The 20,910-nt window shown below is 49.9% G+C and overlaps 1 protein-coding gene across 1 annotated transcript; it reads left to right on the forward strand.

The window, feature by feature from the left end:
• The first annotated feature begins 596 nt into the window (after window positions 1-596).
• LOC139057723 (uncharacterized) lies at window positions 597-18,806 on the forward strand. The gene is made up of 2 exons (XM_070536470.1): window positions 597-681; window positions 17,617-18,806. The coding sequence occupies exons 1-2, from the start codon at window positions 597-599 to the stop codon at window positions 18,804-18,806; spliced, it is 1,275 nt and encodes a 424-aa protein (XP_070392571.1).
• Window positions 18,807-20,910: the final 2,104 nt, after the last annotated feature.

Raw genomic sequence — 20,910 nt, forward strand, 5'->3', positions numbered from 1 at the left:
CCATGGTCCAGATGGCCCGTGGAAATATCACTGTATGTACTACCAACTTGGCCAACAGTCCGTTTAAGCAGCTGTCAGCGCTTATGTCGTCCCTCCTGACGGCAACAGGGGGCAGTTAATGTTATAAAGCGATCGAAGATGTGGCAACGTGACCATCCTTCGCGGACGTCTGGCGTCATGTGACGGAGTATACTCATTTAGAAAGTTGGCGTTCTCTGTCGTGTACGGACTTTGCATTCGTCAGCGAACGTTTTTTTGTATGCCGTCCGGCACGGGTGGTCCCAGCACACCGATTCGTTCGGCGAGAGGCGACTCAGCGAGTCGGCTGCAGGGTGCGGCGCGTCGTGTTCGACACCTGCCGAATCTTCGGGCTTCACACCCTTTCACACCCGCCTCGGTTTCGTCGGCAGGAGACGTGGGCTGCTGCACCGTAGTCGCGCCGTGCGGTGCGACTCCACAGGGACTTGGGACAGCTGGCGGTGAATTTGTGCGCATCGGAGAGCCGGCCTTGGGGCCGATCTCGTGCGCGCCACCGGGTCTGACCACGGCCGGCTGCTTAGGGATGCGCTCGCCGTCGGCTTCTGTTGTGTCCCGAAATGGCGTCGTGGCTCCAGGCTGGGCAGGCCGGCGCCTGCAGCAGCTGCTCGGCGTCGCTTCGTGGAGTCCTCGTCCTGGCTGGTCGTAAGGACACTTAGCGCGGAAACATGCGTCTGACCGCCGCTCTCTGAAGCTAGCTCCTACGATGCCGCGCCCTCACACGCACATATAGCACTCCGCGAGAGCGGTGCTATGTCGTCAGTGCGGCAATGACAAAGCTTAAGAAATGCAGCAGTGAGCACCTTGGCAGCACATTTCCCACGAGGAGTATGGGTCCATCTTCACAGCGTGGTATCAACCACCTTTTCTTTTCGCTAATGGTTAATGAATAATAATGGTAGATTAGCAGAAATTAGCTTTACGATATTTAACTGCTGGCGTACTGCCTGCGGAATGGTAGCTCGAGCGACAATATGTGCATTTGAAAAGATCCAGCTTAATAAGCTTTGTCGCATCAGTCGGCGTCAAGATTCTATGGCTCCAAAAGATCGGTGCATTCCTGGAGTATTATTGCTTAAGGGGTACTAGCGTGAGTGCGGAACCATTTCAGTGATGTCTGCTATTACACTAATTGTCAATAAGCGTGAACGTTAAGGATTCCAGTGTAGCGCTACCGTGAAAGACTGAACAATAAAGAAAAAAGAAAATGGCTGAGGTCTATACACTATGGAGTTTTCGCGTGATAAATGAATCGTAAATATTTCGCTACCCAAGCCATCTTGTTCTTCAAGTGAAGGGCACGGTAGAATAGTCGCCCTTGCTTCAAAATTCGCTGCTCAATAAACAAAAGCAAATGATTAGTACCTTGATACAACGGTCTATTGCTCTCCTTTAGGTGGAAAGAAAGCTAAGCCTCGCAATGGGTTCATCTTGTCACGTGGTAGTGACGGCGAAGAAAGAAGCAGTACGGTGGAATACAAAACTAGCTTTTATTGGGCGAACCTGTGCCCACAAAACAGGCTACACTTATAGCACAACGAAAGCGGCGAACACAGTCGGCGATCGTCGAAAATCTGATCAGCGGGTCAGCGCGTCGGCTTTTATACAGCAATCATCGAATGTTCCAGATTAAACGTTGGGACCCGCATGCCTTCTAAAATGTTCTATACCATTCGTGTCAAGCGATGAAATCAGATAACACAACGTTCGGCGACAACAGACAGCCGGTAGAAGCATCGATAACTTTCCAGAAACTTCGGATACATGCAGGCGCGTCCCGCGCTGTGCGATAACATTTGTTCGGCGGCAAAACTTGTCGCCCGATAAAGACAAGTAGACGTGTCAATACCCCCCTCTTAAAAAGCATCGACCCGATGCTGCAAACAAATCAAAGTAATAAGTAAGCACTCATAGCAAAGAAAAAAGCAAAATAAGGGAAGTTCGTTAGCGTCCGTAAAATGGTTTCAGACGCACCACGTGGACCACTTCAGGACGTGCGCGACGTCGCTGTGAATGCGAAATGTTTTGTGGGCTATAAGTGTAGCCTGTTTTGTGGGCACAGGTTCGCCCAATAAAAGCTAGTTTTTATTCCACCGTACTGCTTCTTTCTTCGCCGTCACTACCACGTGACATCTGGTGGAGGTGCTGGGTAAGTCCGGTCATGAATGGTTATTCTTGCCGTGCAGATCCCAGTCGGCGTGATGAGGTGTCCGCCAGCGGTGCGAATCTGAGGGCCTTCCCATGCGGTCTTAACTTTCTTCAACTGGGCGGCGATGTGTCCACTCATTACGGAGTAATCGGCCCCTGTGTCGACTAAGGCAGTGACTGCGTGGCCGTCGAGAAGCACGTCGAGGTCGGTTGTTCTTTGTCTGGCATTGCAATTAGGTCTTGGCGTTGGATCACGGCTGCGTCGTGTTGAACTCAGGTTGGAACGTCGCGTCGTCAAGTCGTCTTTCGTTGGTGTAGTTTTGGCTTCCAGACTTCGTCGGGACGGCGGCGTGTCGTTATGTCGTTGAGATGGTCTCTTCGTCGTCTTCGTCGGCGGCGGAGGATCTTCGTCAGTTCGACGAACAGCAACCGCACCTCCATCGGTTGCTGCTTTTAGTTTTCCGGGTATGGGCTCGCAGAGCGGCCCCGGGCTGGGCCAGTGTATGGACGGCGCTGCGGCGACAGGTAGCGGCCTGGTGACGGCGAACGGGACGGTCGTCGAGAGTTCCACTGAGTGGCGGCTATGTAATCGGCAATGTCACGTGGGCGCTCCCCAAGCTGTGGACGCGGCGCGTTGACGGCGAACCCTCTCAGTCCCATGTCGCGGTATGGGCATCGGCGGTACACATGGCCGGCTTCTCCGCAGTGATAGCAGAGCGGGCGGTGGTCGGGGGCTCGCCAAATGTCCGTCTTCCTCGTATAGGTGCGCTGGGCGACGGGTGGGCGCGCTGGCGGCGGCGGCGGTGGACGACGGAATTGCGGTGTTGCAGGACCTTGGCGCGGTCGCGCAGGGGGGCCTTGACGGCGGGCGACGGCGGCGGCGTAGGTCATTGCTTCCGGCTGCGGTGGTTCTGGTTGCACCTCAGGAACTCCAAGGGATCGGTGCACCTCTTCCTTCACGATGTCGGCGATAGAGGCCACTTGAGGCTGCGACGAAGGCAGGACCTTGCGCAGTTCTTCGCGCACAATGGCCCTGATGGTCTCTTGCAGGTCGTCCGAACCTAGTCCTTGGATGGCATAATGCGGCGTGTGCCCCTGGCGGTTATATTGCCGGGTGCGCATCTCCAGAGTTTTCTCGATCGTCGAGGCCTCTGCAGAAAACTCAGCCACAGTCTTCGGTGGCTTACGTATAAGTCCGGCGAAAAGGTCTTGCTTGACGCCGCGCATCAGGAAGCGAACTTTTTTCTCCTCCGACATTTCCGGGTCGGCGTGCCGGAAAAGACGGGCCATCTCCTCCGTGAAGATTGCGATCGTCTCGTTTGGCAGCTGCACTCTGGTTTCTAGTAGTGCTTGGGCTCGCTCTTTTCGCACGACGCTTGTAAACGTGTGCAAGAAGCCGCTCCGGAAAAGGTCCCACGTCGTTAAGGTGGCTTCCCGATTCTCGAACCACGTCCTGGCGGCGTCTTCCAATGCGAAATAGACATGCCGCAGCTTGTCGTCGCTGTCCCAACTGTTAAACTTAGCGACCCTCTCATACATTTCGAGCCAGGTTTCCGGGTCCTCGAATGTTGATCCGCGGAACGTCGGAGGTTCCCTGGGCTGCTGCAGCACGATGGGGGATACTGGGGCTGCCATTGGGGTTGCCTTGTCCACAATCTTCTTGGTCTTCTCAGGTAGAAGTCCGTGCTCCGGGGGTAGCTGTTGAAGACGGCGGCTTGCTCGATGTTCCGGGACGGCGCTGGTGTTGTGTTTGCGGTCCGGGCTTGTATTACGGCTTGTCGGGGGCGTCCGGTACATGGACGTAAAGCACCTCCACCAGATGTCACGTGGTAGTGACGGCGAAGAAAGAAGCAGTACGGTGGAATACAAAACTAGCTTTTATTGGGCGAACCTGTGCCCACAAAACAGGCTACACCTATAGCACAACGAAAGCGGCGAACACAGTCGGCGATCGTCGAAAATCTGATCAGCGGGTCAGCGCGTCGGCTTTTATACAGCAATCATCGAATGTTCCAGATTAAACGTTGGGACCCGCATGCCTTCTAAAATGTTCTATACCATTCGTGTCAAGCGATGAAATCAGATAACACAACGTTCGGCGACAACAGACAGCGGGTAGAAGCATCGATAACTTTCCAGAAACTTCGGATACATGCAGGCGCGTCCCGCGCTGTGCGATAACATTTGTTCGGCGGCAAAACTTGTCGCCCGATAAAGACAAGTACACGTGTCAATATTACGCTGCAGTTGTTACCGTGGCGTCTGCGACGTGATTTACTCACTAACCACATTTTTACGTACGGTTCCTTTAGGTGCTCTATTTTTAACGCGACAGCGTTAAGAGCGCAGTGTCGAAAAAAAGAAAAAAATACGGTGCAGGCGTCTTGCGTCGGATGTCGTTTGACGAAAAATCATTCCGAACCACAACCACGCAGGCCCTAAGCCTGGCGTGGAAGTGTTACTGACCTAATTGACTTCCTCAAAGATGCGTGAGAAAAATCGTAGAATACCACCTAATCACAACCTACAGACATGATAGCGTCGGACTGTAATTTGAATATACCACAAAACATAATACTGTTACGCGGAAACTCAAACTTAGACCCTTTTTTCCAGAATTTCTGTCGTTCATAGAGCGTCGCGGCGAGCTCGGTTCCTTGTAACAACACCATCCAGATGGCGCTCGCCTCCGCGCATTCTTTTCTTACCTTTACTTTATTTCTTTTTTTTTACCATAGGCCGGAGACTAGGCAATATAATGAGAAGATAATGGTGGTGCAATCCACTGCCCGCGTCCCAAAAGGGAAGCTCATAGCATCCATACATCGCGGACCACGCAGGATGCCACATTTCTAACAGAAAGCTCGCCTTCGTGCATAGCGTTTGCCGCCAGCGTTTCCTGGAAAAGGTTACGGTTATATAATCTGCAGTTGTCGGAAAGCGTGAGAAGCACTCAATGACCTTTGAATGCTATAGCGTTCCACTCTTAAAGGCCAAGCATAAACGTCCTCCATTTTTTCTTATTTTTAGTACCGTTATTTCAAATTTCAGATTTTCAAACTCTCGTGTTCATACTGTTGTGGAGTTGTTTTATACGGCATGATGTATCACGTGTTCCAACGATGAGAGAGTTACCTTAGTGAAGACTAACTTTTTTTTGTGTCTTAGTCTTCTTTCCTGTACGCGGTGGATTTGGTTTCGGAAATCTCATTTGAAAGTACTTCTCCCCCTCTCCTCCTCTCCCCCACACCTACACACACAAATACACACTTTTTTTTTGTGTTCCGTTAAATGTTTTACCGCGCTGGGAAACATCGTGCATTACTACGAGCTTGAATCTGTATTAGAAGGTCCGGTCGCGTGTCGGCCTCTCCGTACACACGCCAGTATTCGTTCATTTAGGTACATTATTATGGCTTCTGGGGCGGAAAGAGCATAACGCATGTGTCCATAACAAGATATTATATTCATTGGCGGCCTTCGTAACAATGGTCCTCTGGTAATAAATTTCAGTCATATATCCCAAAAGAATTTGAGCATGAGAGTTAAGCTTAGATAACAAGAAAATGTTAGAGCTTAAGGTGGCCTGTTATTATTGGCTAATTTTCTCGCTTCCCTAGGTGCCGCAGAGCTTCCGAATGCAATCTCCTTGGCAATGCAATGAAAACGTTCACAGAAACGCTCATCTGGAGGCGTCGCGTTCATTTAATAAACGTGACCAATACTCCGCAGGCCGTGTTGCCAAATTATCTCTTAATAAACTGCAGATGGCACTGGCCATGCGTACATACCATATATGTGACAATTAACAAAAGAAAAGTTGCCATCTACCATCAGGTAAAAGCGATATAGGGGCTAAACTCACGAAGATTTTCTTTCGTAAAAACTCTATGGCACTGGCCGGCTAAATTTGCTAATATTATGCCAGCTGTCCCCATTAGGCCTCATTTGATCTTACGAAACGCACTCGAATACGAACTTCTTGCGGTCTCAGGTTCTTCAGAAAGAAAGCTACGCAGGTGAAGACAAATTCGTCCTAGCCCTCTTGTCAAACTAATCAAACTGTCAAAACTAATCAACAAAGAGAAAATGAGAGATATTCCAAATTATAACGTGAGGAAGACTGAGGAAACAGTGAAAAATGGAGGCAGCCTGAAATCAGTGAGAAGGAAACATGCCATCGGACAAATCAAGACGTGTGCATTGAAAAATAAGCAGGGTAATATCATCAGCAATCTCGAAGATATAGTAAAAGCACCGGAAGAATTCTATACTGACCTGCACAGTACCCGAAGCAGCCACAATACCTCCATTCGAAGTAGCAATGAAAAGGTTACAGACGCTCCTTCTATAACTGGAGATGAAGTTAGAAGGGCCTTGCAAGACATGAAACGGGGAAAAGCGGCAGCAGAAGATGGTCTACCAGTCGATTTAATCAAAGATGGAGGAGACATAAATCTTTAAAAACTGGCGGCCCTCTCACGAACTGTCTGTCGACTTCAAAGGTCCCAGAGAACCGGAAGAATGCCAACATTATACTAATCCACAAAAAAGGATACGTTAAAGAACTGAAAAAATATAGGGTCATTAGCTTACTTCCAGTATTATACAAAATATTCACCAAGACAATATCCAGTAGAATAAGGGCAACCCTGGACTTTAGTCAACCAAGGGAACAGGCAGGTTTCAGGAAGGGATACTCTGCAATGGATCACATCCATGCCATCAATCAAGTATTTCATAAATCCGCAGAGTACAATCAGCCTCTCTATATGGCTGTCATAGATTGCGAAAAGGCACTTGATTCAGTCGAGATACCAGCAGTCATAGAGGCATCACGTAATCCAGGAGTACAGGACTCTTACATAAATATCTTGGAAAGTATCTACAGAGATTCCACAGCTACCACAATTCTCCACAAGAAAAGCATGGAGATACCTGTAAAGAAAGGGGTCAGAGAAGGAGACACAATCTCTCCAATATTATTCACTGCGTGCTTGAAAGACGTATTCATGTCATTAAACTGGGAAGGCTTAGTAGTAAGGATCAACATGCGAACTTCTCAGCAACCTTCGATTTGCAGGTGACATTGTCCTGTTCAGTAACACTGGGGACGAGTTACAACAAATGATTGAGGGCCTTAACAGAGGGAGTATAAGAGTGGGTCTGAAGATTATTACGCAAAAGACAAAGATAATGATCATAGACGGGCAAGGGAACAAGAGTTCAGGATCGCCAGCTAGCCTCTAGAGTCTGTGAAGGATTACGTTTGCCTAGGTCAATTACTCACAGGGGTCCCTGATTATGAGACTAAAATTTACAGAAGAATAAAAATGAGTTGGAGCTCATTCGGCAGACATTGTCAGATCCTGACTGGAAGCTTACCATTATCATTAAAAATAAAGGCATACAATCAGTGCATTCTAGCGGTGCTAACATATGAGGCAGAAACTTTGAGACTGACAAAGAAGCTCGCAAACAAGTTAAGGACTGCGCAAAGAGTGATAGAACGAAGAATGTTAGGTGTAACGTTAAGAAACATGAAGAGAGCGGTTTGGATCAGAGAGGAAACAGGGCTAGCCAACATTCTAATTGACGTTAAGAGAAAGAAATGGAGCTGGGCAGATAGCCGGTGGACCATTAATGTTACAGAATGGGTGCCAAGAGAAAGGAATCGCAGTCGAGGACGACATAAGATGAAGCGGGGGAATGAATTTAAGAAATTCGGGAAAGCTGGCCGGAATCGGTTGGGGCAGGACAGGGATAATTGGAGATCGCCTTCGTCCTGCAGTGGACAGAAATGACGATGATGATGATGATGATGATGATTATGATGACGACGACGATGATGATGATGATACAATCACGGACACTGAAGCTACGGTTCAGAGAAAATTCTCGTTCAACAACGCGTTAGAGGCGCAATTTCTGTGTCGCAAGACAAGGGTCGCGGAATCTGGCAAAGAAAGAAAACGGAAATGCAGACGCACAAACGAGCTCGTAGCATTGGCTTCAATCCAGCATAACCTGAAGCTGTTCACAAGCCACCGGCACAGAGAAACGCGCAGATCGGGGACAGCGCTCACGTCTAACCACCTACATAATGGCGCCAAGTAGTATGCATATAGTGGCGCATTAGTTCGGTTGCATCTCCTTTGCATCGGGAAATTGCCGTCACGGGACAGCTGCTGCAGTCGACGCGCAACGAAATCGACTCTAGCGGTTGTGCGAGCACAGCCCCATACAGAGACGCACATCTGCGCTGTGTATACTTCACGCTTTGCACCGAATTCTTGCATGAATTATTGCATTTGCACCGAATTCTGAATTATTGTTTATTAATGCTGCATTCTTAACGCACGTTGCAGACTGTTATATTACAAACATATCTGATGCTGCTTCGCGCGGTCACAAATATTCATTTGCTGACGCGAAACGGGTAAATAAGACTAAAGTGTAATAGCACAAGTTTAGGCACGACGTACTTTGCTATCTATTCTTTTCATTGCAGTACCTTAAAGTGTGGGAGGGTGCTTAGAATCGAAGTGTGGTTAGGATAACTATAAGGGAATTAAGGAATACGAAGGGAGAATGACTGACGTAATTGTGTGCAAACAAGAAGAGTACGTCGAATCGCACCGCTTTCTGAAAGGGACACAAGGCCAATATATAACACTGGCATATCTAGACACTTGATTCTTGCCGTTCACTCTTACGCTTACGAGCGCTGGAGTGACGGCAAATATTTCAAACATGGCACCTATATATCGTCTTTCGTGCACCTCTTCTTTTTTATTGCCCGCTTTCTTCTTTTTCTTTCTTTCTCTGCTTCCGCCCTTCGGTTTATGGCTCCTTAATTAGTTCACAAATGCAGTAAGTTCTGGGGACTGGGTCGTCGCACTATACATGAAGTACTCGAGAGTGAAGGTAGTCGATCGCCTCCGCGCGGACGTATAGTTTAGCGCGGCGACCAAACACAGCACAAAGTATTGACTTGCACACGTCAAAATTTGAAGTTTTCTTTTGTTTCCATAAATGCTCCAATTTCAGGGAACCCTCCAGCGTCAGGCACATTTCATTCCAGCCTTCTCGCATTGGGCCGAACCGCCATTCCCGTGCCCAGTGAACCATTTAATCAATGCACCAATTTCAAACAGACATAATTCGCACGCGATCCTCATGGTACGCAGTAGCTTACATTCGCCCTAATACGGCACACCAGCACTGACAGAATGGAAGGCTCATTTAGAGGCGTTGCACACAGCGACGGCGCGCTTACGACCACGGCTGCGTAGACTTTGAAGATGTACGCGCGCACTTACTGGGGCGGCGCGGTATGCCCTTCGCCGCGTTCCGTGGTGGGTCCGTAACAGTGGCGATCGGCTGCGTCAGAGCGGCATTACGCGCCCCGGAGCGCGCTTCGGATGACAGTTGGGTCACGTGACAGGTGAACAGTAGACCCGGCGTGTGCAGAGTCGGCAGCGGCGTGTAGGCGCAGGTCAGCACGCCAGACCGCGGCCGAAGCCCTGCATCTCACGGCCGCCGGCCGGCCTGCACAGCAAGCTTCACAGACAACACCCTATATCGCTCACGTGCCTGGCGTGGGCACGCTCCGATGCTCGCACGGCGCTCGGCACAGTGCCAGTTGTGGCGCTCTCTGTACAGAAATTCGAAAGCGCGTCTACTTGAATGCAGGCAACAAGGAAACTGGTACGCGAGCAGTATGAGAGGGAGCACCAAATTCATTGCTCGCGATGTGTGCATTCCACGCGGACACCGTTTATTATATAACAAGTAGCTTTCCTGTCACCCATTAAGTTTCGTGGAATATTTCTTTACGTGGGATACCCGTGCCTTGCCCCTACGGTTTGTTTAAGCCAATTCGCGTGTTCCCTTTCATGTCGCTCGAGAGATATATGCTATCACGCAAGAAATTAAGGCGGATACATTATAAGAAGCTAAAAGACACGCTTACCTCTTGAAATTCACCAGTATGCATGACACTCACGTATTTCATTCGCGAATGTTTAGTTTAGAAAAGGAGTTTAGGGTCGATGCTCACTTATCTACCGCTTACCCCACGATCATAACGCGGTAGCTTATGTAGTAAGTATAAGAGATGTTCTGGTTTGTTTCTTCTTATTCGCCTTTAAAGGGACACTAAAGACAAATATTAAGTCAAGCTACAGTGGTAGATTAGTGCTCCAGAATCTCTCAGGCGTCACTATTATCGCAAACAGAGCCTTAATGATCGAGAAGGTGAAGCAAATGCACGACATGATTAGAGACTCCCCCGGGACATTCAACTACTTGCCCGACGACGAAGGCACTCCTCCTTTAAATTCTGTCACTAGAACGCAACCACTATTTATAAAAAGAACATAATTGTATTGCACTATAAAACGAAAGAAAATGCTACTTGGCCAGCTATATTTCATTTTCATAAAAAAAAAGAACTCATTGACATTACCCTTGACAACGACGCGAGCGGTCGAAACGTTTCGTTTTCACTCGCCTCTGCGCCGCCCACGCTTTCGTGTTTCAGCAGTTGCGTTATCGTGTAGTGCTGCGCTGGTTTTGCTGGCTCGCGAAACACCCTCAAACTGCAGGTTGCAGAGAATTCAACTTCCATGTGATGTCGAAGGATGCCCGAACGGCATACGCCACTTGACTGATAAGCTGCTGCATGCAGCGGCGAATCCACCGCTCTGTATCCGCTCAGATTCTCCATGGGCACGCGTTTGCGTTTTGGGTTAAAAAAAAAAAAACTGTACCACCATCTGTTGAGCGCCGTTTGACTCACCGACGGCAGCAAATTGCGGTGAATGCGTATTAGCTTTCACGCTACTCCGATTGGGTGGCGGGAGACCTGAATTTCGATAAGGGTATTCGGACCCTTCACATGGAATTTTCTCGTAAACTAAGTATTTGCTTGGCACGAAACAAGCATTGTGAGGTTTCTGGAATGATATGTAAACAGTCCACGTCGACTTAGTATTTGCCTCAGTGTCCCTTTAACTCCGCCGGGATAGGACAGGAACGTAAAGTCAGCGATAAATACAGGCCAGCGGTGATGTATTTTAATCTTGTTATCGCAAGCAAACCGTACAACGTATGAAAAGCGCAGGTATGGATACATGCACTTTTTTTTTCTTGTGCGATTTTCCTATTCCTATAGAATCGCTACCTTCCATTTGCACTTAAGGGACAGCCCTTAGTAACCCAATAAATTACCGCTTCAGTTCAGTCAACGTTATTCTCCTAGTGCTCCCATCGCAAAAAAATCGAATAGTAATCGCCTATTGTTTCCTTATCCCAATGTTTTCTGCCGAGTACACGTGCACTGCTTCTGCAGTCACCGGGGTTCGAAGTTCATTTCGTCCGGCCGTCTTACCTCTTCTTTCTTTTTTAGTGAGAATACAAACCAACTCCAAAAACAAGAGCACGCACATTTTAATCAGTGGGCCATCATTCGGAATTTTAAGATGTACAAAACGTTATACGCCGTTGACCGACAGCGCACAGCGGTTCCTACCTCGACCAGCTTGACTATAACTACGCTGTCCTGACAACTACGTAATGTCGTCTCGCGCACATTACTGCCGATGGTTCGCTGAGCCCAGCGCTGAGCATATACGCAGCAGCGCCCATGCATATAGAAGCCCCTCAGAAAGGTCGAAATTATTTCACAACCGCAACTGCCAGACTTGCGCCGAAATCTGCTTATTGCGCCAAACAGCAGCATGGCAAAAGAAGACGAAAAAAAGACTCGCTATGGCTCGCAACCACCAAGCACTACAAGGAAATAAAGCTTGCGTAACAAATCCTGGTCCCATGTGTGCATGGCTCATACACTCATTGAAACTACGCTGCACCGAAAAAAATCTAGAGTGCTTTAGAAACCTGATCGAGGCGTCGGCACTGCTATGTGCGAGTGGAACAAAAATCTGTTTCTTCCGTGTTCGAGTAGTATGATTGAACGTAACTTTCTCGCTGATGTTTCCCTCTTCGAGGCCCATGTGTGGACTTTCTAGGATCTGGGCTTGCCTTCTTTACCGGCTACGGACGGCGCCCGCCACGCAAATTTGTGTGATTCCGCTGTTAGGTCGGGCTTTGTCTTGGAAGTGCAACGGGCTTGTACTGTTGTGGGTGACGTCGCACGCTTTATTGTAGGTTGTTCTACTCATAAACGAGCACGCGAGTTGCTTACGTGGGCTGTGCGCAGTCCGTGCTATCGTGTGCGTGATGCATCAGCGCTTTTCAACCGGAAGGGAGGCTGTAGCATTTATCTTTTTTCGCGGGACACATAGCGCTTAGTTCTCGTCTTCTCAGAAGTGGCAGGTTTATATGACGAGCGCGTTTAGTTCCGCCCGAACTTTTTAGCGCACTATATATATATAAAAAAAAAAACAAATTCGGACCTTGGCATTACAGCTTTGAGGCATTGAGCCTTTACACTGCGTAAGTATTCTGACACATAGTATGTATGCAAGTAACTGATATATTTCTGTTGCAGCGTTGAAGCATATCTGCCTCAGGGCGGGTGCTCAGATTGCTTTTTTTTTGTCCCTCTCTCTTGCTGGACATTAGCCCTGCCCAGCGTGCTTCACGTTGTAGCAGAGATGCTAGCTCGCCGATCTTGCTGCCTATGACCACATTATTGGTTCGCTCTGCAAACAAGTTCTTCTTCAGTTCGTCCCTAATCGGTGTGCTTCGCAAGAGGTTCAACAGGATGCACGCGCGGGCGTACATGGGCGGCTAAAACGAACGCGCGGGTCTCAAATAAACTTGCGGGCGAGGGAATTCCTGTGTCTTATTTTTTTCTACATTTCTGAGCCGAAGGGAGCATCTGTTTCTGTGTGATGCTTGGTTTTTCGCGATGAGTGAGCACGGCAGAAGAATAACACGTCTCGCGGAGTTTACAGGTTGCATTTGAAGGGAGACTACTCTGCCGTTCTCTCGAAGCTTCTTGTAAGCCACTGGGACTTGGAAAATAGGCGGAGACAGAACAGACGCAGAGCAGACGCAGAGCCATGAGACCAAGGACCCGAAGCGAAGGAAATCGTTAGAAGGAATGCTAGTGTTTGGCCGGAATTCTCTTGGTGAATAGATGATTCTCATTGTTGTCGCTTCTTTTGCCCCTATTACGACATTGCGATAAAACGGCAATATGCGCACGAGTGACGCTTCAGGTAACAAACGAGGCGAGTCGAGATTGCGCTGAATATTGTCCTTCGCTGTCCTTAATATTGTCCTTAATAAACTTTCTTCTCCTTCTTCTTTTTCCAAAGCATGGCAATAGCAAGAATGCTACTCAACATAAATAGTTACTTAGTCAAAATAACCAGAAAGATTGCTTATGCTAATGGAGAACTGATATTACTTTTATGCCGGTGCAAATCTCAAAATAATATACTTACGGTCTATCTACAAGATTGCAGATGCAAAGCGGCTGCGCGCTCAGTACACTTTGCTCATTGCGGTGGTTCTGTGACCCTCGCAATGTGCTGCAGATATCCCGGATTCATCCCTGCAGCCACGTTCTAACTCTGTCGAAATGCGCAACCGCCCTGGTGCTTAGCTTCCTCTAGACACTCAGGAACAAAAGGTAGTCAAAATCTGTCGCTGAACTCCCATGATCAGGATGGTGATGATGTATTGGCAGTGACAAATGGTCATATATCTTGCTTGAGCCAATAAAGTACATGCTTGTCAAGCTAGCATTTTTCTTATACCTCCTCAACCTTTCTCTCTACATCTACCTGTAACGGATACGGTCCTAGCAATCGTTTCCCAGCGTTTTTCCACCAATAATGTAAACTTCTCTTTCTTATTTCGACGGCTGACTGTTGAATGCTTCCTTTCGCTTTGAAAGCGATTGCTTCTGGAAAGTGGACGTTACACACGAGTCTCACTGGGTGAATAATAATAAATTATGGGGCTTTACGAGCCAAAACCACTTTCTGATTATGAGGCACGCCGTTGTGGAGGACTCCGGAAATTTCGACCACCTGGGGTCCTTTAACATGCATCTAAATCTAAGTACACGTGTGTTTTCGCATTTCGTCCCCATCGAAATGCGGCTGCCGTGGCCGGGATTCAATCCCGCGACCTCGTGCTCAGCAGCCCAACACCATAGCCAATGAGCAACCACGGCGGGTGCTAGGTGAATACATTCGCATTCCATGAGGATGTGCTGAGCTGTCTCCGGATTTTCGCTGCAGCACACACATGCCTCATCCTGTTGCGAATATTTGCTCCCGTATGTTCTTGTCCTTAGGTAACCTGCTCGGGCCTCAAATAGCAATGCACTGTCCTTTGTGGTGCCGTACAGATTTTCATTTCTAATCTCTTTCTTGTCACATTTGTATGTCTTCATGGTCTTCTTTTGTTTCCATCCTTCCATCTAATTTACTGTCTCTATTTCTCTCACTTTCTTTTTAATGATTCCTGGCTGTCTATTTTCCTTTTCAGTTACACCATACTTGGTCGCCAACTTTCTTGTCCTCTTCCTCCATTCTGTGTCCACGCTTTTGAGGTAGAAATATTTGTGCACTTTAGCAGCCCGTCGACGTTGCTAGGTCTTTCTTGAAAACTAATTTTGTGCTACTTCTAAGTATGGCACCATCTGTTGACCATGTGCAGCTTTGGGACGGAAGGACAAGAAAAAAAGAAAGTTGAGGGCCACTAAAAGCAAATCCGTAAGTTCCCCCCGAAATAGTGATAACTGGTCCGACGACAATAATGGGAAGGATGACAACGGCACGACAACAAAGAGGACAACAATTACGAAATGATCACGAAGGAACGATGGCGGTACACCGGCTCACACGTCGGATGTAATTCAAGATGTAATTCTGAAGAACGGTGTATAAGGGCAGGGCTTTCTTTTCTGGTGACTTACGGAGATTAAGACGACGACGACGACGACGATAATAACGATGATGATGATGATGATGGAGATGACGATGATGCAAATTGAACTTACGATACCGAAGCTCGTAAAGTATGGTCAGCAGTTTCATCGGTGTAAAATCCTTCAGCCACTGTAGGTTGAAAGCGAGTCGCGTATTTCTCATTCATCCTCAACGGACGGTCGTCTCTCTTCAAAGGAAAGACGCGCACGACCGGTGAACTCGAGGCGCAGGATTCAACTGTTGCGCTTCAGCGTCCCGTGAGAACGCTGAATCCAGGCACGGGAGGCGTCGAGATTCAGTTCCGCGCGTGGCGCGAGTCCAAACTAAGTGCGAGCTGCTGGGGTCAAAGGCGCCGCGAGCTCGCCAGGCGGAACGGCGCACTTCGCTCGACATGCCCTGTCTCGACGCCTGACCTTGGAGGACTCGAGCCTGTCACCCATGCTTAGCGAAGGCGGCGTCCGGCCCTTACCAAACGCGACTCCTTACCGCACGGAGCCAGCGGTTTACATCAAGTTGCGCACATGTTTATGGTGAACCAGAAAATACATACGCGAGAGAAAGCGGTTCTGTATGCGTGCTACGCAACAGCTCGGGCAATAAAGAGGAAAAGAAATGTTCTGTGATAGCAGCAATAATGTCAACGCCACTACAGCTAGCTTCTGAAGCAAGTGGTTGTGTTCACATGGGCAACCACGAACGCTTCTTGTCTCCCCGTTCCAAATATTAAAAAAAAGAAGTGCATGAGATTTTTCATTATGTTGCTTGCTTCGACAATAGTAAGAGACACTAGAGTTTGTACTATGGCCGCGAGTCATAAAACTGAATTTATTGAAGGAATCACCTGTAACTTATTTGGCTCGGCTCTTCAGTAGCAACTGGCCCTGCTTGACTGCGGCAGTAGATAAGCAAGAAACAATGAAAGCATACATGCGACCACTCAACGTAATTTATGATACATCCTTATCATGAACTACAGTACCAGCTATATCTCCTTAATAATATTCCTAGCGAAAATATGCGCAGTAAGACAGAGAAAGAGGCAGAAATCTTTCATTCAGGAGCACAGAGAAGTGTTTGTCTACATGCTGCTCTGCAAGCGAAGAGGAGAGAGAGAGAGAGAAAGGCAAAGGAAAGACAGGGAGGTTAACCAGAGATTATCTCCGGCTGGCTACCCTGTACTGGGGGAGGGGCAAGGGGATGCAATAGGTGAGAAAGAAAGTAGAAAAGAAGGAAAATATACCTAAACACACATACGCACGCACACACGAACTATTTCTGTGCGCGGAAGAGGAGTAGGAAGAGAGAGGCCTTAGGAAGTGAAAGGCAGAAGAGAAAGAAAGAAAGCAGAAAAAAAAAACACTTGATGCCTTCATTTCGCTTTTACTCCCACTAGTCCAAATATATGAGTTGTCTTAACTTCCTTGCTGACATTTTATGCGATGTAAAATCCCGAATAACAGGTAGAGTTATGAGAGAAAGCCAGTTTATTGAAGGTAATTAAATAATACGTCGAGTGCTTAACGTTGCGTTAATGAAGTTTTCGAGGGACTTAATATGCGCCTTGGTGTCAGAGGGGCTTGACAGATTGTTGCCATATCTGTCGTGTGTATGTCCATTTCATGCCTGTGCGCTCTACAGTATAATAGAATATGACCGATTGTTTCTACAGAGCCAGAGTAGTCGCAACGTGGACTTTTAGTTTGTGGCGACAGACCCCGCGCATATTTCTGCGCACCCTCCGTCTTCTTATAATCTGGCCCAACATAACACAGCTGCACGCTGGACTGCATGGTCGATAAAACATAGCGCCACCGCCACCTTACCCGAGGTATGCGTCACCGACGGTGGCTATAAAAACAGGCTGCCTGGCTGAGAAAGACCGCTTTCTACCTTCCGCTACTGGGACGAACTTAGCGTTGGTATGCCCGTCCGCTGCCATCGTTGGTCGAATAAAGAGTCGTTACGTTTTTATGTTGGGATTCGTCCTTCGGCAGACACGACATCCCACATCTGGTGACCCGGACGTGATGCATACCTCGGTTGCCAAGGGAGCACTGTGCCAGTCGCACCCTTGGGGCTCTTCACAAACGCCTCTAGCATCGCCGTAGGCGCCGCCCTTATGCAGGCGTAGACAACACCTGGCATCCCTTGGCGTTCTCCTCCAAGAAAATCTCAGCTCGCAAAACGACCCCTTCTGCGGCCAGTCCCATCGACGAAACCACGACCCCCGCCCCGTCGAGTTCGCCAGCTTACTACAGAGAACTTCTGGCGATATACGAAGCAGTTCAGCACTTTCGCCACATTCTCGAAGCACAGCACTGCACTATCTACACCGACCATAAACCTCTGACCTATGCCTTCTCTCGACGCCGCGGCAAACTCCTGCCGTTCCAGCAGAACCAGCTCTCGTTCATTGCGCAGTTTACCACCGACATCCAACATGTCAGCTAAAAGTACAACGGGGTCGCCGACGCGCTTTCACGTGCGTCAGCTATTAGCCCTTCGCAAATAACAGCTGATGTCCTCGCCGAGGCTCAGACTACGGACGCCAAACTGCAGGAGCTCCTTAAGGGCGGGTCCACGCTACGGCTGCAGCAAGTCCCCATACCTGAATCGGCGACGACTATCTACTGCGACATACCAACAGCACGAAGCACGCCTTACGTGCCCCTTTCCCATCACCGTGGCCTCTTGAACCAGCTACATAATCTCAGCCATTCCGGCATACGCGCCTCTGCACGCCTCGTGGCCGACCGCTATGTCTGGCCCTCCATGCAGCGGGATTGCCGCACCTGGGCGCGCTCCTGCATTCAATGCCAGCAGGCTAAAGTCACCAGGCATGTCACTTCACCCCTCGGCGCATTCCCCCAGACCTCTGGTAGGTTTCAACACGTCCACCTTGATACCATAGGACCCTTGCCTCCAGCTGGACGCTATCGCTACTGCCTCACCGCCATCGATCGGTACACTCGATGGCCTGAGGCATGGTCCCTCGAGAGAATCACTGCGGAAGACGTCGCCTCGACCTTCTTCGCCGGCTGGATTGCCCGCTTCAGGCCCCCTCGCCGCGTCAACACCGACCAAGGACGACAGTTCGAATCACACCTTTTCCGGCTGCTCAACCTGTCCGGCTTTTCCGGCTTTTCAACCTGTCCTGAAGCCATCCCAGCTGTCACCCTAGGTCTTTGCGCCCCCTTCAAGCCCAACATTCAGGTTACACCCGCAGAGCTCGTCTACGGGGAACCCCTCCGTCTCCCAGGCGAATTCCTTGCTGCACCGCCATTCACCACCGCGACGTCAGATCCCACCGATTTCATCGCCCGGCTCCGACGCACCATCGCTGCCCTCCTCCGCCCGTCACCTGCAGCTCACCACTGTAAGACCGCACCCTTTGTCTTCAAGGATCTGGCAACGTGCTCGCACACTTTTCTCCGCGACGACACCATCCGCCGGCCTTTACAGCCACCTCACAGCGGACCGTACCCAGTTCTCCGTCGCGACAACAAAACCTTCACCCTGCGCATTAAAGGGAACGCCGTCCGCGTCTCTACCGATCGGCTGGAGCCGGCCTACACCGATTCCGCCGAACCAGGGAATACCAGTGCACCCACAGACGTCCATCCACGACCGCCGGCATCGCAGCCTGCTTCTGTCACTACACGCAGCGGACGTCGGATACGCTGCCCAGATTTTTACAAGAATTGAGGGCTCTCCAATCCGCGGCGGGGGGGTGGGGGGGGTGGGGGGGGGGTCGATGCGGCGACGCACTCCGCGCATATTTCTGTGCACCCTCCGTCCTCTTATCATCTGGCCCAGCATAACACAGGTGCACGCTGGACTGCATGGTCGATAAAACAGCGCCACCGCCACGTCACTCGAGGTATGCGTCAACCGTCGTTGACGGCTATAAACACAGGCTGCCTGGCTGAGAGAGACCGCTTTCTACCTTCCGCTACTGGGACGAACATAGCGTTGGTATGCCCGTCCGCTGCCATCGTCAGTGGAATAAAGAGTCGTTACGTTTTTATGTTGGGATTCGTCCTTCGGCAGACACGACATCCCATATGTTTGACCACACCGGCAGAGAGGGCTGTTTGTCTACGTCACTTTAAGTCGTAGCTGATGGTAAAAGGTGTCTCTGATTCTTAGGGTAGTTGTTTTGGAAGCTTTGATTGAAGTTCCGGATCAATACTGTAGAAAATCCAATTCCACCGCCGCCGCCGTGAGCGTCTGCACAACGAGCGGATGTTTATGCTTGTGGCGCCGGCCTCCTCGGCGAAGGCACGTACAATAAAGGCTCAGTTTCACCGCCGCTCGGCTGTTCGCCGGTTCCTCTCAAAGTTCGTTCTCTTCTCTCTGCGCGCGTCTGTCTATAGCGGACGCATTTGGCGCCCCTATAGCCTGGTGACCCGGACGTAGCAAGCACACGTAATGGAAGACGAAATGAACGCTACAGTGTCCAGCAACGACGCCCCGATTCCTCAGCCGCAGTCAACAGTGACAGGCGACATCCCTGCCCCCAGCGCTGCCATGGACGCCATTTCCAATGCCCAGCTGCGGCTGCCGCCGTTTTGGCCTAAGAATCCCGCCGTGTGGTTCACGCAAGTAGAAGCCCTCTTCGATCTGCGGCGCATCACATCGCAACGTGTAGGTAGCTCCGAGGTTGCTGATGAGTTCGACGACGTCATGAGAGCCCCACATCCGGCCGCACCCTACGACATTTCAAGGCCACAGTGCTCACACGCAAAACCATGTCCGAGAAAAGCCGCTTGCAGCAACTCCTCAACGCGGAAGAACTCGGCGATCGCCGACCATCGCAGCTATTACATCGCATGCGACAGCTACTCGGTGACCGTACCCAAGCCGCCGAGAGACCACTACTGCATGAGCAGTTTCTGCAACGCTTGCCTCAGACACTTGTGGTGGTTTTGGCAGCTGCGGATGATATGCCTCTTGACAAACTGGCAGAGCTCACGGACCGCGTGAACGACTACTCTGGCGCAAGCTCCGCGGTGTCCTCGACCACTGTTACATCGGACCTCGAGGCCCGGCAATCTCGCCTCGAGGAGAAAATTGACAGGCTGATGGACACCATGGCAGCAATGCAGATGGACACGCCTCGTCGCTCTGCACTGGCTAGGGGTGGCTCACGTTCGCGTTCCCGTTCCCACCTAAGACACACTTCCGACGGCTTCTGTTGGTACCACACCAGGTTCGGCGCCAGCGCTGCAAAATGTCGACAGCCTTGTCACTGGCAGGGAAACATGGAAGCGAGTCACTAATGGCGGCGCGTGACTCAACCGCTACGGGAAGCCACCTATTCTACAACACAGACAGGATCGCAGGCCATCGCTTTCATGTGGACACTGGTGCAGAGGTAAGCGTCATTCCTGCCTATCGCCAGGACCGTCACCGTTGTCCGAGGACTGCGCCTTTGCAAGCTGTAAATACATCCACAATCGCAACATATGGCGAACGCTCTCTCACCATTGACCTGGGCCTGCGTCGCATATTTCGGTGGATTTTCATCCTCGCCGACGTGCGCTTCGCCATACTAGGTGCGGACTTTCTTACCCATTTCGGTTTGAACGTGAATCTCCGCTCCCGTCAACTTGTGGACTGTACGACCAGCCTCTCCGTGCAAGGTATACTCGCACCACTGTCCGCCTCCACGCAATCAGCTCCGCATTCACCATCATCAGAATTTGCCTCTATCCTCAGAGAATTTCCTGAACTTACCAAACCCAGCAACCTGGAACTTCCGGTGCGACGCACTGTGACGCACCACATCGTCACCACGGGTCCTCTA

This window comes from Dermacentor albipictus, chromosome 3 (assembly GCF_038994185.2).
Source record: "Dermacentor albipictus isolate Rhodes 1998 colony chromosome 3, USDA_Dalb.pri_finalv2, whole genome shotgun sequence".
In the NCBI taxonomy this organism is placed as follows: domain Eukaryota; kingdom Metazoa; phylum Arthropoda; class Arachnida; order Ixodida; family Ixodidae; genus Dermacentor; species Dermacentor albipictus.

What these genes read in the sequence shown, in the direction of transcription:
- LOC139057723 (XM_070536470.1), top strand. Translation starts at nt 597, where the DNA reads ATGGCGTCGTGGCTCCAGGCTGGGCAGGCCGGCGCCTGCAGCAGCTGC. An exon ending in AGTCCTCGTCCTGGCTGGTC is followed by an intron (nt 682 to 17,616) that starts GTAAGGACACTT and finishes CGCAAATAACAG; the next exon opens with CTGATGTCCTCGCCGAGGCT.